General features: G+C 49.4%; 1 protein-coding gene across 1 annotated transcript in view; it reads right to left on the bottom strand.

Annotated features, from left to right (window-relative positions):
- Anos1 (anosmin 1) overlaps positions 1-25,614 on the bottom strand; it is a 102,808-nt gene that overhangs the window by 21,627 nt on the left and 55,567 nt on the right. The window contains exons 7-8 of the mRNA XM_078035151.1: positions 15,942-16,147; positions 13,815-13,959 (exon numbers count right to left, since the gene is read on the bottom strand). Of these exons, the coding sequence (XP_077891277.1) occupies positions 13,815-13,959; positions 15,942-16,147 (351 nt within the window). The remainder of the gene's footprint in view (positions 1-13,814; positions 13,960-15,941; positions 16,148-25,614) is intronic.

Below are 25,614 nucleotides of genomic sequence, written 5' to 3'. Positions count from 1 at the left end.
GTGCAGGGGGAGGGCAGCCTGGAGGGGGAGGGCTGCCCCCACACTCAGGGCCCTGGTTGGGCCAGAGCTGCTGGGAGGAGAGCAGCTGCAGGGCAGAGGCAGAGGGCAGCTGGCCTCAGGAGCTGGAAGGGGCAGGAAGGCAGTGCCAGGAGAGGCAGGAGGCCAGCAGAGCAGCGAAGGGCAGTGGGGAGGACCATGTCCCCCTTCCTTCCCTGTGACCTGGAGGTCGGAGCTCAGGAATGAAGTGCCCTGCCCTGAAGGCCTGCTGTGTGCCGAGTGTGGGACACAGGACGGGCACCCCAGGCTCAGCACCCCACGGCCGGGGGCCACGTCCAGCCTGGACCACTCCCACGGTGACCCTGATGCTTACACACTTTAAGTCTCTTTTAGCTCTTCAGGTATATCTGACTTCCTGTTTTATTTAATAATAAGCACCTATGAATTTTATTTATTTTAATTGGGGGGGGGGCGTATCAGGGATTGAACCCAGGAGCACCTACCACCGAGCCACATCCCCAGCACATTTTATTTTATTTGCACCCGGGTCTTGCTGTGTTGCTGAGGGCCTTTCTAATATTCTGAGGCTGGCTTTGGACTTGAGATCCTCCTGCTTCAGCCTCCTGAGCTCCGGGGAGAAGCTTTCCACGTAACCGTTGAATGACATGTAACATTCGTCAAACACTCTGAAGCATAAAGGAGAGGCCCAGGAGTGTGGTGTGGTCTCAGGTTGCATGGAATTCCCAGGGTGCGGGTCTCTAGCTACAGAAATCAGGATAAGCTATGTATTTGCAAGGCCCAGGGCAAAATTACAATGGAAGGCCCCTTCTTCCAAAACGAGTCAACATTTCAAGACTGCCACTGCAGGTTTTCCAACCAGGGCTGAGTCCCTTGGAGGTCAGAGGCTTCTGTGAGTGCACAGGGTGTGTGCCCAGGACGTCAGCCTAGGCAGCAGATGGACTAAGCCTAAAAGGAATCAGATGATGTTTTTGAAGTGATTATTCACTCATCTTTCTTCTCCTTCTCCGTCTCCTCTTGCTCTCTCTGCCTTTACTTCTCCTCCTCCTCCTCCTCTTCCTCCTCCTCCAACCTTGGTCTTCAAGCGTCTCAGCATCACCAAGCTCTGCACCTGGTACAAAGGTACAGGCAGTTCAAATGCTCTTTGTAGTAGTAGCTCTTCTTAACCACAGGGGCTTGATTTAGGTCTTAGTGAGTCCTGGTGAGTGAACCAATCTTGGTTAATCTCCTGGCTCCTAAACCACAGACCTGTGTATGGGGTGCAGTGAGCACAGGAAACCAGGGCCCTGCTCCACCCTCTCTTCCTCCTCTCGCACACAGCCTCGTGCTGTGGAGGGAGGCTCCCAGGGTGGACGCACCTGCAGGGGACACAGACGTGGCTCCCCCTTGCCCGTGTGTAACATTTCAGTCCAATTACTTAGATCATCCTTAAACATCTGTGCGTCCATATCTCGGATCTGAGTACAGGTAGTTATTGTCAAAGCACCTTTCTTGTAATTAATTAATCTATTTATTTATTTATTCATTTTGTAGATCTCTCAAAAGTGACCCTTTATTCATCTTGGGAGATATTGGCCCTCTTTAATATGCTCTAGATTTATTTAAAAAAAAATAACACTCACTTAGTGCAACGTGTAGAGGGTGACAAGAGACTCCAGGTGAAGGCCTCTCCCTCCTCTGCCGTCAGCCCCCGCTCTCTGTTGCCAGTGTCCCCCACCCCAATGTGCCTCCTCCATCCTTCTGTCCACCCAACATTCCCCTGGTGCCTGCTCTGTACAGAGGAAGACACAGAGGTTCAGAGAGGACTGAAGCCCACCTCTCCCACCTGACAGCCAGGTCAGGTCCCAGCATTCTCCTCTGTGAGGGGGGATAGTGACACTTGCCTCGTGAATGACTGAGAGGAGACAGGTGAGGTGGCTGGCAGAGACCCAGGTCCTGCGGCTACCGCTGTGAACAAGCCCAGCGGGGCCTGTCCTCAGGAACTCTGCCCACAGCCCTCAGGACTTCACTGCGGTTCCCCCTTCGCACTGCTGCACTTTGGACTGGGCTACTTCTCCTGCCGCTGACCTAGAATCCCCCCTGTCACCTCCTCCCACCACAAGGAGGCCCATGCACAGGCCAGGCCCTTCCAGCAGCTGCGAGCTGGAGCCGGGAATGGCCCGGCCTCAGGGTGCCTGCGGGACTTTTCAACCACATTCTCCAGTTTCACATTCACCAGGATCCTCTCGTCAGGTGCAGCAACCGCAACTGGCTCTGGCCCCCGTGTTCTGGACGGATGGCCTTCAGCCAGGGGACGGGAAGTGGGGACGAGCCACCAGCCCTCCCACTTATTCACGTGTCACTGCTTGGTTCTCCTTGGAGAAAGTCACCGAACTGTTTCAAAACACTGATGACCTCTTCCCACCTCTGCCCGCAGAGAAGACCAAGTTCTCGGTCTGCAAGTACCTCCACGCCAATGTGCTGGTATATTTGGCAAACTGTTCTTACTGCACTACCCAGCACAGTACCCAGCACAGTACCCAGCACACTACCCAGTACACTACCCAGCACAGTACCCAGCACAGTACCCAGCACACTACCCAGCACAGTATCCAGCACACTACCCAGCACACTACCCAGCACAGTACCCAGGACACTACCCAGCATACTACCTAGCACACTACCCAGCACAGTACCCAGCACACTACCTAGCACACTACCCAGCACACTACCCAGCACAGTACCCAGCACACTTCCCAGCAGAGTACCAAGTACACTACCCAGCACACTACCTAGCACACTACCCAGCACAGTACCAAGCACACTACCCAGCACACTACCTAGCACACTACCCAGCACACTACCCAGCACAGCATCCAAAACACTACCCAGCACACTACCCAGGACACTACCCAGCACAGTACCCAGCACACTACCCAGCACAGTACCCAGCACAGTACCCAGCACATTACCCAGCACACTACCCAGCACACTACCCAGCACACTACCCAGCACAGTACCCAGCACACTACCCAGCACAGTATCCAGCACACTTCCCAGCACACTACCCAGCACAGTATCCAGCACACTACCCAGCACACTACCCAGCACACTACCCAGCACACTACCCAGCACACTATGAGCACCTTCTGAGCTGGATAGGTTCTTGGAGGAGCCCAAGGCCATGTGCCTCTGAATGACTAGAAGCCCAGAGAAAAGACTCCTCCAGTCCTGCCTTTGGTTCCTCCTCTGATGAGGGAGCAGCCGTGTGTGGTGATAGAGCTGTGATTGCCTGGTGCCCAGGGAGTGGGCAGCCCCGTCCAGGACTTACCCCCTCCCTTCTCTCCAGATTCAGGATTGTGGGCTTTGACCGGGTCCAATGCACTGGACTAGTGCATCATGGGAAGCAACTCCATCGGGAACCGGCAGTTTAGTGAGCACCCGGCTACCAAGTCCAAGGCCTGGCACCCAGGGCCTGTCGAGCAGGCTCCTAGAGCTAAGGGTTTTCTCGTGGACCGTGAGTCTCCTAAAGGGGAAGCTGTCCACCTTCACAGCTGGGTCCTGTGACCTGTGACACTGGCGGGTGAGCAGGGACAATCCAGTGCACAGCAGGAAGCACCCACTGGTGACCTAACAGCACAAAGGATGCTTCTTCCCCGGTGCGTGTTTGCTAGGGTTGGAATCTGTTCCTCTGATGGAGACCATTCAGAGCCGACTCCAGGAACTGGGTTCATCTCTGGACCTCCTGCTGTAGTTATTTGAGCCGAATCATTTATTGCTTTACCAGTAACGCATCCTAAATTGACATTTATAGCATATTTTGTATGTCAGAAGTCATGTATGTCTTAAGATTCCAAGGTACCTTTGCATTGGTTACATCATTTTCAGTGACTCCAATCAGAACTTGCAATTTACCCACGGCCTTGTTGAGTTATACCTGTAGTTCACTTTGCCCAGGCAACTTCTTCAATAACTGCTTAGTTCTTGCTCAAATATACCCACATTTCTTCTTAGGATATGTACATATTTAATTTGAAATGATTACAAGATTTCGTGTGTGTGGAGCTGGGGATGGAACTCGGGGCTTCAAACTTGCTAAGCCTGAGCTCTGCTACTGAGCTCCCACCTCAGCCCTCTAAATAATTTTAGATTTATTTTCTTTTGTTAGCAAGAGAGAGAGAGAGAGAGATGACTTCTTTGCTTGGTTGGGTGGCGGCTACTCTCAAAGACAGGTGCTGCTAGCACCTAGGGGGTAGAGGCCAGGGAGGCTGCTGGACCCCCTCACAGCACTGGGCAGGACCTCCCAACATGAACCCTTACCTGACAGCTGAAATAGAAGTCCTGGGGAAAGAGACTTGGGATTCGCGGCCACAGAAACAAGCATCTCATCATCAGGGCAGCCTTTCAAAGAACTAACTATTCTGTCAACTCTACAGCTACTCAAAGAGTAGAACTTCTAAGGTAAAAGAAGAAGAAAATAAAGTAGCGTCTTTACCTGGGCATGGTGTAGACTCTGTGCAGCATTTGTGTGTGTGTGTGTGTGTGTGTGTGTGAGTGAGTGTATGTGTGTGTGTGTGCATGTGCACAGGGATGGGGTAGAGTGGGTGCTGGGGGCTGGACCTACATCCATGACTGGAGGGAGCTGTAGCATTTACAGGAGAGACCAGAGAGAAAAAATGAAGCCAAGGTTCCAAACAGTCCTACCCCATATGCCCAAAGTATCTCAGTTGATGCAATCAGACTCCAAAGCCCTTCTCCTACGCCATTCACGTACTTTCCATCCCAGACGTGAATGATGCAAACTTTCGAGCTACAAGTTGGGGTTTTTTAGAAACTCTAGAAACCCCATATTCTTTGTCTAAGAGAACTGGCCATCCCTTTAGCCCCACCCAAAGTGTGTTGCTGTGTCTACTTTGTTTCTCTTCTGTCTCTGGCAAGCTCCATGGAACAGGAACCACCTGGGTTGCAGCTGTATCTCCTGCGACTCAACATGGAAGACCATGAAGCCCAAGTTTCAGTCCCCGGTAGAGAGACTCTGAATAGAAAGCACAGCCCAGGCAGAGTGTCCAAAGGACCTGGTGTCTGTCCTTCTTTACCAAGTCAGAAACACAATTTCATACTTTCTGTGTAATTTATATAATGGAATAATATTAAGTGTCTTAAGTAATACAAAATTATCACATGATAATTATTCATGTGCCGATTAATATTTCAAAATGTTTCAACTAACTTTATTAATAAGTGACTAATCTGCTACGTATTCAATGAGCAGCATGTAAGCCGTGTAAACGTAGAGATGCACACATGAGTGTGAAACAAGGAGATCCTGACATCGTTGACTAATAGTTATGTGTAACCTACATCCTGCAAAAGACTTGATACTTTTAGTCTTTTTTTATCTGAAAGCAGGTTATAGATATTTCAACTTTTCTTTCCTTTTTTTGTGGGGGGGAACTTAGCTGTAGATTGGTGTCTTGAACTGGGGGCGATTTGGTTGTTTGGAAATTGCCTGCAGACACTGTGGATTGGCTCAGCTGCCCCTCAGAGACCAGGGCTGCTGGTCCCCCTCCCATGCACAGCACAGCACCACCCACCAGAAGGTCTGGCCCCACCCTCTACAGTGTCCAGTTGGAGAACCTCCAGGGAGAGTCTTGGAAAGGAAGAACAGGACAATGTCTAGGAGAACAAACCTTCACTATTCCTATTCCTACTCCATGAAACAAGAAGCAACACTTTACTAAGAAATGGGCACGTGGGGCGGAGGCCACCTCCCTGGTCAGTCTCCTCCCAGGGAGAAGCGGGAGTGGGCGGCCAGGGGTGAGGGGTCAACAGTCTCCTAGAGTGGGGGCTCCTCAGGTGACAAAGAGGAAGGTTGGGGAGTGGCAGACCTGTGAGTCCAAGCAGTGGCCAGTCTGCGGGTGGCCAAAGCCTCCCCGTGGGGTAGAGCGGAGTCAGTAGGAGAAGATGGTGACTGTAGGTGTGTATTTGAAGAACAGGCGGCCGTTGGGCCCTCTGGGGGCCGTCAGGGGCTCCATCTGCCTGGCTGGCCTTCGGGGCTCAGGGGGGCTCCTCTGCTGAGGCTGCTGAGCACGGCGGCCAGGCCCGAGGCCCCTGGACTGGGGGGCACCTGCGCCCGGGTCTCCAGCTGCAAGACAGTGTCCTTGGCCGGTGCAGTGCCTGCACCAGGGGACACAGCGGGCACCCACAGGCGAGGGACGTCTTGGGGACAGGCCCTGCCTGGGTCTCCTGGGCCCTGGGCGCAGGGCTCGTGACAGAGGACCCGGCTGGGGCGCGAAGGGCCGCGCCACTCCCTTGCTGATCACAGGCGCGAAAGCCGAGGGCCTGGGCTCCCGGGTCTTCGGGGTCTCCGGGGTCTTAGGGGGGTCCGGGCTCTTCAGGGGCTCTGACACCTCAAGCTTAGGGACCTTGGGCTCGGGGACCTCGGGCTCCGGCATCTCAAACCAGAGGGGCGCATCAAACTTCCTCTTGCCCTTGGGGCACTGGCTCAGGGCCTGGAGCACGGTGGCCTTGGCGCACGGGTCTGGGGTGGGCGCCACGGGTGGGCACTCGTAGCGGGTCCCTGGGCGCTGGGGGGCTTTGATGAGGACTGTGACCGGGCTGTGGGCCCCGGGGCGCCTCCTGGATCCTGGAGGCTTGGTGTGGCCGGGGCCAGGAGCGCTGTGTCCCTGCTTCAAGAGCTCCCAGAGGGACGGCTGGGGCTCATTGGGCGGCACCGCCGCTGCCGGGAGATCCGCCGGCAGGAGCGGGGTCAGGGCTCGGGAGAGGACAAAGAAGCCCGGGAAGAGGAGCGCAGGATGGAAGAGCCCCGGGTCCCGGGGACGGCGCAAGGACCTGGGGCTGGCAGAACCGGGCTCCTGCGCGCAGCCAGGCAGCGGCGCGGTCCAGGGGCTGCGCGGGCGACTCTTTAGGTACCTGGTCAGGCAGCCGCCCATGAGAGCGCTGCGTGGGGGGGCTGCTGCAGGACGGGAGGCGTCGAGATCAGAGACCAAAGGGACACTGTCCAAGTGGCGCTGGTATATAGCGGGCCCCGGTTGCGAGGACCCCACAGGCCCCAGAACGCATGGGCGTCACAGTGAGTGGAACCCGCGGGGGCCTGGGGCTCTCTGGAGGGCCAGGGAAGCCTCATCCTCTGTCCTTGCACTGCGGGTCCTGTACCCTAGCAGGGCCTCGCTCCTGCTTCTACTTTTTTAGAATTCACAGGAAATGCAAAAAGGGGACTTATTAGGTCGGCTCCTGTGACCAGAAGCTGGAGAGTCCACCGCGGCCGTCTACAGGCTGGAGAGCTGGGAGAACCAGGAGGTGCACCATCCAGGAGGCTGGGCCCAGGACCAGAGGGTCCACCATCTTCCCTGGTCTAAGACCCAAGGCTTCTGGAAACTCCCTGCAGAATCACGGGCAGAGTCCACTCGGGAAGAGTGAAGAAGCCAAAGTCCACAACCTGAGTTGGTCGCAGGACCCATCAAGAGTCCCTTGGAGAAGGGAGCTCTCCTGGGCCTCCCTGTGCTATGCAAACAGTCATCCTATTGATCTGAGCTGCCCCGCTTAGGGAGGGTCTCCTCTCCAATTGGCTCCGCCTGAAGCCAATCACTCCAAGACACACACACACCCCATGGGCACACCCAGAATCTTCTTAATCCTCACCTCTTAAACCAATCCAGTGGGCAATTCCACTTAACCATTTCAGCTACTGGAGAGGGGCGCTGGCCACACTGTCAACAGGAACACAGCTGGGCGTGGTGGAGCCCGCCTGCAGGGGCACCAGCTCAGGAGTCTGAGGCAGGAGGATAGCAAGTTTGAGGCCAGCCTCAGCAACTAGTGAGGCCCTAAGCAGTTTAGCAAGACCATGTCTGTAGATCTAGGGGGGAAAGGGTCGGGTATGTGGCTTAGTAGTTAAGCGCCCCTGGGCTCAACCCTTAGAAACCTGTCCCCCAAACTGATCCGAGCACACTGGGATGCTCTTTTAGGGAAAAACAGTTCATTTGATCAGGAAAGATGGTGATGTTTCATCTCCTGGGATGGATGGATGTTAATGTCATTTTTTTTTTCAATTTAGTGTTGAAGGAAATGGCTACGATCATCCAGGATGACGTATCTACCCTGGCGGTGTTGATTTTATATGGACTTTCCCATAGTGTTCGGCGCTATATGTTCATAGATGATGGGTTTCCTCTGCCAACACCAGGGCCGTGTCCTTCCCTTCATTTCTACTGGTCATCTTGGAGTAGAGCCTTTCCCACTGATGGTTGGAAACTTTCAATTTAAAAAACAAATTGTCAATGGTCTGTGATGTGAAAAGAGGTTTCTAGAAGAGCCAGATGGGATAGGAAAGCAAGTGTAATTGCATTCCAGGAAAATTTTAGGTTCCAAACAGGTTTAGGGTGGGTGTGGCCCCTGGGCCCTGGTTTTCCCATCTCTGATAGAGAGCTGTGAGCATACACTAGAGATGAGGAAAAGGAGCCCTTGAACAAATATAAAAAATCACGTCCAGTTGGACAAACTTCCAAGCCAACCATAATGGAGATTGAATCCCGGAGCAGTTTGGGGCTAAAATATGTCCCCCTCGCCAGGGACTGAGTCTGTTAGCTACTAAGTGGGACAGGCACGTTTACAGGCCAATTCCTCACACATCTTCAATATGGTGTGTGTTTTATTCTAGCTCAAACTGTTTGGAGAAACAAAGAACCAGCCGTGACATCTAAGATCCCGGGACCACTCTTTATTGTTTTCTTTTAGGTTCCAAGATAACGCTTGGATCATTTCCTATTGAACTGAGCCTGTCTAGAGAGGTTCACACCTGCCGTCTCTGGGACCTGAACTGAGCATGCCCAGGGGGCTCAAGTCTGCCACCTTGAAATGTGTTTTTCACCTGAACCTTTCACAATGACTTCAAGCTCAACATGCACAGACATGTGTCCACCAACTTCTTTTCTCCAACCGTGATCCTGAACTGACGGTGTCAGAAATGTGCATCCTCACCCAGACCTGCTCAGGGACGGGCCCAGCCCCAACGTGAATATGGTTAGACTCCCAGAATAAAATTCCATGCTCCTTTGACTGGGGAGAGCTTTGCTTGGCAGCTAGCTCCAGTGCTGTCCTTAATCACTGTAGGTAATACCTCTTCTCCATTTTTTAAAAATTTTCTTGCTGTGCCCAATAGCTGTGCATTCTTCAAGAAGTGGATCTCTTGCACTGGGTTGTGAGTGTTCATTTTAAATCCTGTGCCAACTCTAATCTTTCACTAGAGACATAAGGACTTGTTTTTGCAGACCTTGGGATGGAACCACTGTGGTTTGACTGGAAGAAATGGAGGGCAGAAATCCATTCCCAAGTAGGGCCGCTCAAGTGTGCCAGGGCTGCGGGACAGACACACACACACACCGTGCACGTGAAATGCTAGTGTGCGTGTCTGAGTTTATAGGACTGTCTCTTCCACTTTGGCATGAAGTCTGCTTTCTACTCGATAGTAGTCCTAAGTACTAAGAAAATCAAAGATTCGTGCTATTTTTTTTCAAACACCCAAATTGAAACTGACTTTACAAATTGAGATATTCAGAGTATTCTTTCCATTTTTTTTTTCATATTTTGCAAAGTCAGAAGAATTTTCCAGTTGCAGGAGGTAACAATAAAATATTGAGAGTCTGTCAACCTGGGAGTTATTCCTCCTGCCTCCAAGAAAGCACACTGCATTTCCATTAAAGACAGAGTTGCCTACGACAGCCTTCAAGGGAAACTTTTTATAAAACTGCATGCACATTCAGCCTCTGCCTGCATGAAAATATCTATCATTAAAACCCCTGGTAGCCTGCAGACCTGGAAGAATATAACTCAAAAAGTAATTTATATGCGGACAGTTACTACTCCCCCACTTCCTGTAAAATATAATTTCTCTTGCTTAGAGTGTCAAGTTCTAATTACTCTTTACTTCCAGGTGGATCATGATGGAAGATGGAGTGTTCTTGTAAAAGTCACACACTGGTGTTTACGAGATCATATATCAAGCTTCAGAGGTGAAAGCTTGACACACATTCCGCCCTACCCCACATCATCTGTTACCAAGCCAGTCTCTTCTGTAGAATAACCAGAGGCCCAAGCAATGCAGGTCGCTGTAGGGAGTTTGCTCCGTGTTTTTGTCTTTCATTACTTTTTCTGAATCCACAAGAGGTGCAAGATTATCCGTCAGCTGAATGCAGCCATTTCTAGGGGATCCCGTCTTTAGAATAAAGCAGCTATTGTGAGGTTGGCCGTCGTACTCTCTTGGTTCAGGGAAGACTCGGTCTAATTTTAAAAGATGATTATACGAGATCCTAACCCTTAGGAATCAATGAAATACCTTGGTGGTCAGGATCTTAATGTTACGTATGGCCACTTAGTCACTTAGCAGACCTAATTCTAGTGTCACCCATAAAGAGGATTCCTGTGGAATGGTGAGCCACCTGATTGAAATGTGCAAACATCCTGGAAAAGACAGACGAGGACGTCGGTTGCTGGAAGATAACAAAAAAAAAAAATACCATTTCTGTCTCCTTGTTTTTACTCCTGTATCAGATGGATCGACTGAATGACCCCTATAGAAAGCTCTGGAATGTTCTAGGAAGGAGATTGGATGGAAAAAACAGAGTAAGGAAAGGCGTGTTTTCAAAATGAATGCTTAGAAGATCCATCCAAGGTACCCTGAGGTTCTGGGGAAGGAAAGGAATACCTTGTTCATCCCGTCTCACTCGTAGGCATGGTGCAGCGATGGATTATACACAGGAGTCGGGATGGATGACCCATACGGACAGATGACCCACGTGGGATGCCACACAGACAGATAACCAGTGGTGTCTCACCAAGACCGATGCTCACAACAGCCGACACAGGTGTGCGAGTTGGGAGGCTGAGGCAGGAGGATCATGGGTTCCAAGCCAGCCTCCGCAACTCAAGTGCTCAGCAGCTCCGGGAGACCCTGTCTCTAAATAAAATACAACCTAGGGCTGGGGATGGGGCTCAGGGGTCGAGGGCCCCCGAGGTCAATCCCTGGTATCAGAAAAAGAAGTCACTGCGTTTGCAGAGCCGGGTGAGGAGGGCCAGGAAGACTGACAAGGCCAGGCACGTGCTGTGGCCCAGGAGCGCTCCACACGTGAGCGGGACCACGGCCAGGCAGACTCGGGATGCGGTAACCTCAACACTGAGCAGCTGGGGTGGCAGCTCTCCCCTGCTCGCCCCTGTTCTGGGAAGGCGCGCAGATTAAATGACGGGGGTTGGCAGACCCGCTCCAGCTGCTAACGGGAAAGAATGCGGTTGACGGGAAGGAGCCGGAGCGCAGGGGGCCACGCGCACTGCACAGCACGGCTGGGACCCCCACCGTCCACGGGAAGAGAAGGATGCAGACGTGGGACGGACTCTGAAAAGATTCTGGTGTTGGAGAGAAACAAGGCGGCTAGCGGCTGAGGAGAGGGTTTGGGGGAAAACCACAAGAAAAGAAGGTGGAGCTCTACAGGATGACGATTTGGATTTCACGAGGAAGAGGGGACAGGGTCTGAGCCACAGGAACAGCTGGAAAGATGTCACATGTGATTTAAAATCAGAGACAAAGGACTCTCTGGCCCTGGTGAGGGGGGAAGGGGCTCCGAGTTCATGGTTGGAGGCACTGGGTCTGGGGGGCCTGCTGCCCTGCAGCTGGAGGTGCTGCGAGGCAGCTCAAAGCGGCACCGGTCAGAGGGGGGCAGCGGGAGTCCCTCGCAGGTGGTCCAGGCACGGGACAGAATGGCCTCCTGCCTCCTTCAGCCTCCCAGGCTGGGTCCTCTGCCCTGCGTGCTCTGCCCAGCCCTTCCTTCTCTGTGCCCTGCTTCTGTATGGAAAGGAGTCTGTGTGTCAGGAGCGCACAGAGGACGGAGGCTCACGGGGAAGAATGTGGCGCTCATTCCCCTCCTCCGCGGGAGCTCCGTCTTCTCCCAGGGCTCCCCAGGGCTCTGCAGGCCATGCACAGGGCCCTGCGTCTTTATTCTACATTTAGGGCCCCAATTCAACATCAGGCACTTTGAAGGCAGAGACCAGAATACACCCAGGGTTGGGGAAAATGTCTCTGTGTGTGTGCGCATGTGTGTGTGTGCATGTGCGTGCGCATGTGTGTGTGTGCGCGTGCGTGCGTGTGTGTGCACTCAAGCCCTCCATACCTGTAGGCTCCACATCTGTGGATTCAACCGAATAGAGATCAAAAATACGTGGGAGAAACATTGCTGTTGTATGGAACACATAGTGACTTTTCCTTGTTATATATATTTTTTTAATCTTTATTTATTTCTTTATTTTTATGTGGTGCCGAGGATCGAACCCAGTGCCTCACCCACAGGAGGCAAGCGCTCTACCACCGAGCCCCAGACCCAGTCTCCTTTTCCTCATTAACAGTCCCTAAACGAAACACTAGACCGACCGTGCACACGGTATTGACGTCGTATCGTAAGTCACGATGGTTTAAGGTGCACGGGGGTGGGTAGGTGCCTGGGTTAGCTGCAAAGATCATGCTATTTTATGTAAAGGATTTGACTTCCCTTGGATTTGGGTATCCATGGGACAGTGGTCTGGGAACACGTCTCCCAGAGACACTGAGAAATGACTATTTGTATAGGTGAGTGCATCTGTTATGTGAATATGTACACACATTTTACCCTATATTTATAGAAAATTTGACAGGACATATACACTATACAGAGGACGTACATCATATATATATATATAGTGTCATGCAATTAAAGGGTATTACGCACTATGTATGTCTGCGTAGTACAGCATAGTATTTCTAGCATCATAGACAATCACGTCCCAATCCACAGGCCTACATTTCAATGCAAAGAATGAATGAATGACTAGATTTAAAAGTGAATGAAGCTGTTGGGTTTGGTGGCGCACGCCTGTCATCCCAGCGGCTCTGGAGGCTGAGGTGGGAGGATCACAAGTTCAAAGCCAGCCTCAGCAACACCGTGAGGTCATAAGCAACTCAGGAGACCCTTTCTCTAGATAAAACATTAAAAAAAGGGCTGGAGATGTGACTCAGTGATTAGGTGCCCCTGGGTTTCATCCCTAGTACCAAAAAAAAAAAAAAAAAAAAAAAAAAGAACGAAGCTTCTGAATTTTTCTAAAAGCCAGGAAGCTGTGGTTCTGGTACTTGTAGAGAGTGTCATATCCAACCAACCTGCTCATGTGGAGCCTGCCTTTTTCCCAGAAGATAACCATGAGCCATTGCTGCATGCAACTCTGCAGAGCTGGTGTTGCCTCTGCAAAGTTGAGTGCTTTCTTTGCCTTCTCAACAAGACCCACTCCACGAGGGAGGCAGAGTTCTGCTAGTCTAATGAACCAATGGCCCCAGGTTCCCCAGGACCCTTGTCCCATTCTTAAGTAACTTCACTCCACGGAGCATTAGGTAGCTGTCCAAAAAGTAACTCGACCACAGTGTGACACCAAGAAAAAAACAGGCATGCCACGCTTTCAGGAGACAAACAAAACCTAGAACCATTTGGCGGCTTGTGTTCTCTTTAGAGAGAAGTCTGCTTGTGCAAATAAAGGATGTGCAAAAATAGGTGGCTCACAAGGTACCGCTTGCTTTCTTTCTCTCCAGAGACTCACCCGGGCTAGGCAAGTGCTCTACCACCGAGGTGCATCCCGCCCTGTTTTCTTGTTCAGTTTCTTCCTCGACACCAAGACAGCTGCACCGACAATAAACACCACCCAGATGTCTCCAGAGGGGAGACTGTTCTGCACCTCGTTCTTCCGTAGACACACAGGCGTGTGTCACCATCGTGACGCACGTGGAGGTCACTTACTGTAACTGGTGGGGTGTGGGGACGTGAAGCGAAGGGACACCTTGGCGCTCTTGAGGCGGGTCTGCCCCCAGTATGTGATGGCCTGCAGTTCCACCGTGTAGTCGTAATCTGGCTGAAGTCTCTCCAGGACCACGAAATTCTGGAGCTGCAAACAGAGGGCGTATCCCCGAGCCCCGTTAGAAACGGTCTTCGCCTCTCGTGTCCATAGCAAGTCTTACCAGACCTCGTGAAGCATACCAACGTGTAGCTTGCACGGACCTTCAATGTCCCAAGGTCGGACACCGTGTGGATTTGCACCGTAGAAAATCCACTTTTACCACGGATCAAAATAGATTTCACAAAAAGGCCAAAACCCGTTAAAGGGTCGTTGTCCTGATTCAACAACTGCACATACAGGAGCAGATGATTGCAAACACACTTCCTTCTAGGCAGCAGTCTGAACAGAAAAGAGGGCTCTTCCTAATGAAGTTACAAAGGCTTGTGTTGCCAGAGACCGGGGACAGTTATGAGATGGCATTAATTGCCCTTCTTTGCTCTCTGTTCTACATCTTCCACCCAAAGTTACAAGACACATCAGCTTCAAAAAAAAATACTTGAAGCTATTTCTGCCATCATTATTGTCAATGTCAAACACTGACCCCATTTTCGATAGATGCTGCTGCGATTGAAAGGAAGTAAAGCAAAAACTGTACCATTGGCCTGATATCTTGGGGACGAGACAGGAATCCTGCAAAGGCTAAAGGAGAAGGTGAGGCATCCAGGTGCACAGAGCAAGGTGGAATTAGAACTGAAGATGACAGTTAGGAGAAGTTAAAGCCCCCTCCCAAGAACTTGTATTCGAGACAAAGAAAAATCATTGCCTTAGAATTTAAAACAAATCATTGACATATAATGCACTTGGTCTTTTCAAAAAGACAGGTGGTGGACAGGTGGAGTGGCACACGCCTCCAATCTCAGTGACTCGTGAGGCTGAGGTTGGAGGATCGTGAGTTAGACCAGCCTCAGCAACTTAGTGAGGCCCTAAACAAGTTACCGAGACTCCATCTCAAAAAAATAATAATAATTTAAAAAAAAATAAAAAGGCCTGGGATATGGGTCAGTAGTGGAGGGCCTTTGGGTTAAATCTGTGGTACCCCCCCCCAAAAAAAAAAGCGATATTGAAAAGAATGCTTTTCTATAAAGGGGTCACCCTGGTGGCAATTAGCATGCATGAAAAAAATATATATATCAGTTATTAATGCAATTCCTTGGTGTCTTATTTCTTGGGTGCTTTTCTGTTTTCTGATCTCATTGATCTGTTGGCCAAACTTTAACATCTCCAAGTGCAATAATTCACATAGAATGTAGCTTGCCTCTTTTCCATTGGAAAATACAAGACACTCACGTGATAGTGACCCATAATTTGGGCTACCCTACCGCTTGAGCCACATCCCCAGCCCAATATCAAAATCTTTAGTGCAAAAAAAAAAAATCCTATCTTTTAAAAAGTATTTTTAAACAGAACTCATTTGTTGAATCAAGTGCATAAATGAGGGGGAAGAGTGTTTATATAAATGTTAGAACAGCAAAATAAAGGAAGGTGCACCGAAAGTAAATCGAGCAGCTAACTCCTTTCTGCACCCAAAATGTCCTGTTCACTGTGATAGAAACCTCACTGCAGAGAAGGGCTCAATGAACATTTAACTCTTGGCATCTGGATGATAAAGCCCTTCAGATTCTTCTTAAATCAAGGTGAAAAATGTCCCTGATTGGTGGTCCTCTTTTTTTTTGGTGGGGTGGGTATGGGGGTTGAACTCAGAGGCACCCGACCACTGAGCCCCGTCCCCAGCCCTATTTTATATTTTATTTAGAGACAGGGTCTCACTGAGTGGCTTAGCACCTCCCTAAGTTGCTGAGGCTGGCTCTGAACTTGCCATCCTCCTGTCTCGGCCTCCCGAGCTGCTGGGATGACAGGTGTGTGCCATGGTACCCAGCTGGAGACCCCTTTGCTGTGGGCAGTGTGTCATGGCCAGAGTAGGTGCACAGTAAAATTGCTCTTCTGGTTGCTTAGAAGCCAAGGGGTAGAGGAGGGGCTGGGGTTCACCTACGGCCTGCACGCCGCGGCCCTCCCTGCTCGTCCCCACTCACCCCGTCTGTGGTTTTCCTCCGCTTCTTCTTGGTGGGGACAAGGGACTTGTTGCTGACCGTCCAGCTCCAAAACACCTTGTAGTGGTGCACGGGGATATCTGGCTCCTCCGGGAGGTCCCAGGCAATGGTCACCGTCACGGTCCCGTCACTGTTGACGGTGGAGTTGGCCAGTTGGAGGTTAGCGGGGGCTGGCGGTGCCGACGGATCTGTAACCGCAGGGAAAAGAGAAGCCATCTGAGTCGCCGGCCAGGGTCAGCAGCGTGACACCGATTTTATGTGCACTGTCATGTAATCCGACGACTTATGTGGAACGTCCAGTTTTGCAATTTTACCCTTTCGGGCTTTCTGAAAACCAAAATCTCAATGGGGTGCTGAGACCACCAGCCTACGGAACTCTGTATGGAGAAGGCATCGTGTGATTGCAGCCGGAGGGTCTGCTCATCATTTCCAGGTGCAAATTGAGCACAGGCAGCTGGCCCACACCACAGGCCACCTACGGATGCCCCCACAGCAGAACACGGCCCAGGGTTCCAGCCACAAGGCCATCTGCACAGGAGGCCCAGAGAGACCATATCTAACAAGGTAGGAACCAAGAAGCTGGGAGAAAATGTACCCATGTTGTGACTGTCAGTCATTCCAAGCTTTGCAACAACGGCCAAGGGACTTATATTAAAAAAAAAAAAATCCCTAGCTTTCTGCAGGATGCAGATTCCTTAGAAAACTTGGACTGGAACCACTATTTGACCCAGCTATCCCAGTGCTCAGTCTATACCCAAAGGACTGAAAATCAGCACCCTACAGGGACACAGCCACATCCATGTTTATAGCAGCTCCATTCACAAGAGTTAAAATGTGGAGCCAACCAAGGTGCCCTTCAACAGATGAATAGATAAAGAAACTGTGGTTTATAGACACAGTGGAATATTACTCAGCCATGAAGAAGAATGAAATGATGGCATTTGCTGGTAAATGGACAGATCTGGAGAAGATCGTGCCAAGTGACATAAGCCGATCCCAAAGAATCAAAGGCCAAATGTTTTTTGTTTTTTTTTTTTCTGGAATGTGGATGCGGATTCACAATGGGGAGGGGATAGGGAAGAACAGAGGTACTTTGCATTAGGCAGAGGGGAGGGAAGGGAGGAGGGGTATGGGGTAGGAAGGACAGCGGAATGAATCAGACATTATTCCCCTAGGTACTTGCACGATTGCACGACTGGTGTGACTCTACATGGTGCACAACCAGAGAAATGAAAACTTGTGCTCCATTTGTGCTCCATGAATTGAAATTGAAATTCTGCTCTTTACGTACAACTAATTAGAACAAACACAAAAATGAAAAATAAATCCCCAGCTTTCTTCTGGGATCCGCGGTGCCTGGGGCTTTACGCGGGCTAGTTGCTTTGTTATTTAAAATAGGAAAGTTTCGGGGTTTTTCTGGTGTGGGAAGCATAGGGCCCTTGCACGTGAGAAGTCTGCCTTGGTCACCCGTAGTGGTCACCTCCTTCTCCTTGCAACACACCCCTCCGGCTTCCAGGATGCCTCTCTCCACTGAATCTGCCTTCAGGTTCATGCCAAGCTCCTGCTCAGGCACCTGCCCCTGCTTCCTCACATTCCATCGGCTCTTAACACAGGAGCATTTCGGGGTCTTTGTTACAATCCCAGGAAGCTAACATAGTCCCCCTGACCAAGAAAACTCTAGCACCATTTTCTCCAAAGTCCTGACTATACGAGTAGACTTAGCACATGTCACCTGAAAAATAATGTGTATCTTTCAGACATTTTCACAAAAGTAAGGCTCCTTTGGACTCCTGATCATACCAAGATGGTGCACCTCCATGACATTGATGTGATTCTTCATGAAAGAACGAACAAGGCTCGACATCGGAGTAAATGTCCCTTTATTGAGGAACAGCTCTGCATATTTATAGAGCTGAGGTTGGTTTGACAGTTGGCATGGGGTGCTTTTTGATTGGTGGGTAAGGATCAGGTGAGCAGCAGGGCTAGTCTGATTGGTGGGTAAGGATCGGGTGAGCCAGCAGGGCTCTGATTGGTGAGTAAGGATCAGGTGAGCCACCAGGGCTAGTCTGATTGGTGGGTAAGGATCAGGTGAGCAGCAGGGCTAGTCTGATTGGTGGGTAAGGATCAGGTGAGCAGAAGGGCTAATCTGATTGGTGGGTAAGGATCAGGTGAGCAGCAGGGCTAGTCTGACGGGTGGGTAAGGATCAAGGTGAGCCAGCAGGGCTAGTCTGATTGGTGGGTAAGGACCATGTGAGCCAGCAGGGCTCTGATTGGTTGGTAAGGATCAGGTGAGCCAGCAGGGCTAATCTGACTGGTGGGTAAGGATCATGTGAGCCAGCAGGGCTCTGATTGGTGGGTAAGGATCAGGTGAGCCAGCACAGCTAATCTGATTGGTGGGTAAGGATCATGTGAGCCAGCAGGGCTCACCATTGGACGGCTCTTCTTGAGGGATGGGGAACTTAGTCTTTGGAGCTGGGGTGACTCCCAACACTTCTAATGGCTTCCTCCCCCATCACTATTAAATTGCAAAGTCAAAATGCAGACTGCAGGTTAAAAATACTAGAAAAGGGGATTCCATCTGTCCCGAATGCGTCCAGACATTTTCCTGTCAGTGTAACAGCATTCATGTAGCACTCCATGCGTGGCGGACCATGAGTAACTGGAGAAGATCAAAACCTACAGGGGGATGTGCATGGGTTACGTGCAGACAGTACACGGTTTTCATGTGGAACTTGAGCATCCTCCTTGGAAGCTGATGGATGGTTGTGCTTATTTCTTTTCTGTCTCCCTGCCCTGGGGCTAATCAGAGCTCTCTCTCTTTCCTTCGCTCCTACATTCCTGGCATTCGCAAGAGCCCCTAGCACACAGCAAAGGCTCCGTCAGCATTTGCTGAATGGTTGACTGAGAGGCTTCACCTAAGGGTGAACTTGGACTTGTCCAGAGGAGATAGCCCCGTTTCAGGCTCCAACTTGTCAATCAAAACGGTCAGATCATAAGATCCCCGCGGGTGAAATGCAAAGTCAGAGGAGTGCTGTTCCCGTTTGAGATGAGACAGTCACAGCAGCACCCTTCTGTTATGGAGGGTTCCGTCCTTCGCGTACGTACGAAAGGGAGTGGCAGATCCTTGCAGGACACAAAAATTCAGCGGACATCATCACCGCAAAGCGAGAGGAAAGCTAAGGTGCAGGAACACACCATCCACACTGCCAGAGAGTCTGCCCTGGAAACTTGCGAGCTTTCCGGATATGCTACGCTCATGGAGAAAAACCAAAGGTGGTCTCTTCCAAAAGAAACACAGGAGGAAATAATGCTTTCAAAATACGAAGGTTTGATTTACACTTCCCCAAAACTAAGACTCGGGTGGACAATCTACACCACCCAGAGGGTGCACTCCCATTACTAAGATAAGACAGTCTCGAAGCTTTTTCTTCCTTAAAAAAAAAAAAAAAAAACTCTATTAAATCACAAAGCAACAGAGAATTGTGAAGATGTGGAGATAACCCACTTATAGCTCCCAGAGCATGAATGGCTATTTATTTACTTATTTATGGTACCAGGGATTGAACCATTTGAGTGCTTAACCATTGAGTCACATCCCAGCCCTTTTGGTATTATATTTAGAGACAGGGTCTCGCTGACTTGCTTAGGGCCTTGCTAAGTTGCTGGGGCTGGCTTTGAACTTGTGATCCTCCTGCCTTAGCCTACCGCCCCCCCCCCCAGCTGCTAGGATGACAGGCATGCGCCGCCACCGTGCCCAGGTGAATGGGTGCTATTTTTACACATTTTAATTTGCAAAATGTTCTAATTAAACCTCATTTGCAAAAATGGGCCACGAGCCAAATTTGGACCGCAGTCTAAGAATGGCCAACCCCTCGTCAAGAGCATTTGAAAAGCATTTATAGAATTTGAAATAGCATTTATAATAGCATTTGAAAGCTATTATAGAATCGACTTCATGAAATTGACATGAACACTGGTGTTGTGCAACTTGATGATATGCTATTGATTGAATGTTGGCGTTGCTGTTCCCGTTTGGAGATAGGGAGCAGGAGGGCTAATTTCTCACTTCTCTAGCTCCGGATTATAGAGGGAGAGGGTTAGATGCACATTGCAGGACCAGCCTTCTCCCACCCGCCCCCCATCTGAGTTTCACACCAAAGCATGTTCCCCGAGTCTCGATTCTCTCGCGGATTCATTCCATTAATTCCTTTGCACCCTCACAATTACCTGCGGGAATGCACCCCGGAAAACACAAAGCAAGCCCACTCTCGGAGGTAGCTGAACTCAACTTCGTATGCAAACCGTGTTGCATATTTAACTCGTGAATCCAACTTTGGCTTCTGAGGACAATCGTCCCTTTTACCCCTGATCCTAGGTGGCGCTTTCAGCAAAGAAGATGGACCTGCTCACTTCCAGCAAGTCAGATTTCAAGTTGGATCCCGTAACCTTTCCTGGCACAGGTCACCAGCCACGAAGGACAGGCACGGAGGAGGCTGAGCACAATGGAACACTCTGAGCCCAGGCGGTGGCCAAAGTGACAAACGAAACCACTTATCACCCTGGGCGAAATGCAGGCCTATTATGGCACTGACGTGAACTCTCATGGGAAAGGACCACGCGTCCGTCTGCCTGTCCCGGGAGAAATCCCGTCACTTTTTGTGAGGGCAGACTCCTGTAAGGTTGGCAGACAATGCTATTTGTTACATAGAAACCACGTCTGCCTGTTAAAAAAAAAAAACAAAAACAGATAACTAGCCAGGGCTACAAAGAAAGTAGCCACTATAAACAATCACAGGCTAACACACACACACACGCACACACAAAGGGAATAAAAACTATATATATATTGCAGGAAAATGAATGTCGATGTCTGAGATCCCGCTTCCCACGGAGCTGCGTCCCAGGAGAACCTCTGAAGGTGCGAGACTGAGATCCACTGCAGTTTTATTTTAAAAGTCATGTTGCAACTAGCTTGCAAAGTCTCCAAGCAAATAGAACGTTGGTTCTAATATTTAGATCTCAGTTTTTCCTTTCCGGATTTCACACTTGGGATACTTGAACTTCCTCTTAAATGAAAAAAAAAAAAAAATCTTCCCCTTATAGTAACCTAAATGTCCAGGGCATTGGGAAGTCACTGAAGCTTCGTGGCAGGTAAATTTGCAACAATTCAATGCTCGCAAGACTCATAAGACGACTAAGGGTCGCTCGTTGGAAGTGGAACATATGTGCAGCCCTGGGGTTACTACCGTCTTGGAGACACCTTTCCTTTGCTCCGTATTCAGAAATGGAGAAAAAGATGGGGAAAAAAAACCCTCTGAATTTGGAGAGAAAAAAAATACCATAAATATACAAAGACATTAGATTAATAATACCTTAACTTGGATTTTGACCCTTTTCTTCCTAAGTTCCCTGAAATGTGTATTATTTTTGCAATGCCCAGTTGATAACTGATTTAAAATGCCCCAAACAAATATTTGCCTACTTTGAAAACCATAAGAAAAAATATACAGATTTGGATTCTGCCTTCTATGGTTCACAGACTTGGAATATTTTCTTCTTTCCGTGCTCATGTGTATATTATGCACATAATCTCAAGAGCCAAAAGCAAACCATTTATTTCCAAGACTCTTCAGAGTTGCAAACCTGATCTTACTGTATTACACTGTTACCACTGAGCAGCTTGTATTTTCCAGTGAGAAGTCGGCAATATGTGCATTTTTACCCATTTTTCCATGGATAGAAACAGTGTCAAGAAGAGGTTAAAACCCATCTGCTGATAAAGAAGCCAAAAAAGAACAAAAAAAACCCATCCTGTATTTTTCTATGTGGACGACCCTCATCCCAAATAGCGTGCCTGCCAAATTAGGGTCTCTGCTAGTGAAACATCAGTTGCTCTCTTATCCCGAGAAACGGACAAAAGTGGAAAAGCTACCTAATGCTGCGAGGAGAGAGAGAACATGGAACGGAGGGATATGGGACTTGGGCGGCTATCAGCTCCATTTTTTAAAGGAAAATTTGCAATACTCAATAATAGCAGGATTCCTTTCCCAGTGGGAAAACTCTGAAGATAGGCAGGTAAAACGCACAGTTCAACATTTCTTAGCGGCAGTGTGTAAGAGGAATCGCAGGTTGTTAAACAACAGGCTCCCACCCGGATTCCCCGGTGCTTTGTAATTCCAGGGCCCCCTGCACTTCCTTGTGTGAGGCTGTCTAGACCCACAGTGAGCTCTGCCGTGCACAAGCCAGGTGTGGGGTGGAACGGCTTGCAGCAGTGGATACCACGGTTCCCCTGTGCACCCCTCCAGGGAGTGACCCTAGGTGGGTAGTGCGTCCCACACCAGCCCCCGAGCTCCCCTTGGGGACAGAGGTCCTCTTGGTCATGGTGGTAACAAGTGTAAGACACCCCCCTTTACTGTCTTCTTCCTGCCTCACTTCCCCTCTACCACTCAAACCCTCAGAGCCGTCGAAGCTCAGCATCCTCTGGCTGTGGGGAGACTCCTGGCTTGGACCTGCAATCTCTCCTTTGGCTAAGAGTCGTATTTCCAAGCACCCCGCGTCAACAGATCTGGGGACGCACCGATGCATCTACCCCTTGCCCTCTGAGATTTCCAGTCGTTTTTTTTCCAAGTGGAACGATACAGGAAAGTTGAGGCAGACCCTAGGATCGGGCAGGATTAGTGATTATTTTGGTACTAGGGATTGAACCTAGAGATGCTTAACCACTGAGCTACATCCCCAGCCCTATTTTGCATTTTATTGAGACACAGGGTCTCAGTGAGTTGCTTAGGGCCTCACCAAGTGGCTGAGGCTGGCTTTGAACTCACGATCCTCCTGCCTCAGCCTCCCAAGCTGCTGGGATGACAGGCGTGAGCCACTGTGCCTGGTTATTTTTAAAACTTTAATCCAATTTCCCTACTCAACTACTGGAGGGGAAAAAAATGGTATACAGGCTTTAAACAAGTAAATTTAAAGAGCATTCCAAGTTCTCTTTTATTCTTTTGGCTGCCGGAAAAATAAGTAATAATAATAATACTGATTTCACCCGTTCTGTAATCCTGGATAGATTCTGGAGCAGGTGGGAGTTGGTGGTCATCCGGAGCAGGGTATGCATGAAAGTAAGTTACTAATCCATGCATCAGATTACTTTTAATCTATGCACTGAGAATTCCCTATAAAACACAGATGTTTAGTGAAGAGTCCATCAGGGCAGAATAAATGAGTTAAAAAGAAATTACCGTAAACAGTCACCGGTCCATTTTGGCAAACTAGAGACTCATTTCGAATTTAACACAATCATAAGGAAGATAATGGGAAGAATTTTGGCCTTTTCTATGAAAATTGGGGTTATAGCCTACGGAAGCCCAGCAGTGAGGCTAAAGTAAAGAGAACTATTTTTTTTTTAATCATTCTTTCCTTTTCCTACTTAATTTTATTTCCAGAGGTGTTCGTGCAGATGAAAAAAAAAATTCCTTCCCGTTATGGCTACATTACTACCTGCCCCAAATACACTAGATGATTGCTTGCCCTTGGACATGGTGTACCACTGTGGGGACACTGACTCTTTCTTAAAGCAATGCTAAATCGCCAGAAGGCGGGCACGATTCTGCAGCAAAACAGAAGTAAATGGGCCTTTATGGACAGAAAAGGCACCATGAGTTTCGAAACAGGGTAGGCAGCATGAAAGTGTTGTCCTGTTCCACTGGAGAAAGTCAAGGTCAGGAAAAGAAGTTATTTTTCTGATTTCGGCTTCTCTTTTCAGCTCTGCAACTGAATGGAGAAAGAACTTCCTGGTTCCAAGAAGCAGCAGTGCAAAGGTCCAGTGGCCACGGAGAGAGTTTGGAGTGTCGGGCAGATTTGTGGGAGGAGGTTTGAGAAGGAGGAGGGAGGAGGGTCTTCTAAGACTGTTGACATGGTAAAGAAGATTGCGTCCAGTCAAGTTAGACCTGGAGTTATGAGGACGTGCTACCCTCAAGACAGACCCAAGGTAACAGATGCCAACAGAATCACTCAGACTATGGATTTCTTCCAACCCCAAACGTTGGTGATGGTGCTACAGAACTGTAAATCATACAAATCATCGGGCTGTACTCCCATAAAGAATAGGCTTTGTGGCACCGTAGATTATTTTCATAAAATCGTGAGACAATATTTTCCAGACGAGACTTCTCTCCACTTGCGACGGAGTCAGGAAAGACCTGGCGCCATCTTGGTAGAGGTGAAGTCTCCTTTGGGTGGATCTGGGGGGAGCGAGTATGTTCCCCTGTTTAGCTACCTGTGACACTCAGGTCATTCTTGTGGTGTGTCCCACTAACGAAGTCATAGAACCTACCATGCATTCTGTGCGGAACTTTTTGTTTTCTAAGAGTTTAATAACTAATGTCTGGGATGCGCCTCCCGAGGCAACATTTGGCGCTGGAGTTTGGAGCCTAGTTAGACACGCGGGAAACAGAACAATACCTTCCTGGTGGCCGCAATGTTTCAAAGAGGGTGCATTTTTGTTCGACAAAAGCCAAACTAAATTCAAATTAAATTCAGAGGCAGTCGCTCTGATTCTGGTCTATTGTATTGCCCTGCAACACGAAGTGTTGAAACTGAGTGATTTTTCCAACCTTGGGATCCTCCACCCCACCCCATGACGGTCCTGAGCCTGTCTGCAGACCTCTGCTTGGGCGCTAAAGGTCTTGTGAGAGCAGGGCTCTATAAAGAATCACGGGAGTCAGGAGGTGCCACCAGTCTTAACAGGTAACATGACTCTGTCCCCAGAGGCGACGAACTGCAGCCTTGTTCTGAAAGTCCCAGCCCAGATCCTGCTAGCTCCTGAGCAGATGGGAACACGTTCGGATCCCCAACGTGTCTGGATCCCCTTTGAACCGTGCAAACAAGGGTGAGAGAGGCCTCCAGCTTTTTATCGACCCCTGCCTCCTAACCTACGATTCATTACTCATTCCACCAGCCTCTCCAAGTGCTCGGGCCACCTGGAGACAGCGTCTGGTCTGACGGTTGGACGTCTTCATCTGCAATTTCCCTTGACAGCAGGCTTAGTTGTGTGTCGTGTTTGCCTCCCTGAAACAAAAGGTACCTTTCTCTTTTTTAAAAAAAAAAAAAATGACTTTTTCCTAAGAAAGATACAGATCTGCAATGCACCCCCTAACGGAGTCCAAATAATATTTTTTAGTACGAGTTTTCTTCTCGAGTCCTGTGTTGGGCAGAGAAAGTGGTAGCAAATAGAAATGGGCAGACTGTGACGGGGACACCTTGACAGTCATGCCCCAGAAACCGCCACATGTCGCAGCCACACCGTTGATGTTGTAAGGCTGACATTAATCGTTACTACCACCATGCACTCGGCTTACTTTTATTGTAAATAAATTAGCTTCCATATAATTCTGGGTTAGTAAGTGAATATGACATTTTTTTTTTATCTATAAAACTAGATCTTGGGGCTTGGGTTGTGGCTCAGCGGTAGAGCGCTCGCCTTGGGCTTGCAAGACCCTGGGTTCGATCCTCAGCACCACATAAAAATAAATAACTAAAATAAAGGTATGGTGTCCAACTACAACTAAAAAAAATAAATATTTTTAAAAAACTAGATCTTGATTGGTCAAGTGGAGAATAAATCAGTTTTGACAGTGCTTTGGAGAAATAAGCCTGAAGA

Source organism: Ictidomys tridecemlineatus, chromosome X, assembly GCF_052094955.1.
Source record: "Ictidomys tridecemlineatus isolate mIctTri1 chromosome X, mIctTri1.hap1, whole genome shotgun sequence".
Classification (NCBI taxonomy): Eukaryota; Metazoa; Chordata; class Mammalia; order Rodentia; family Sciuridae; genus Ictidomys; species Ictidomys tridecemlineatus.
The sequence above is the reverse complement of the archived record's forward strand: the minus strand, read 5'-3'. Positions and strand labels throughout refer to the sequence as shown.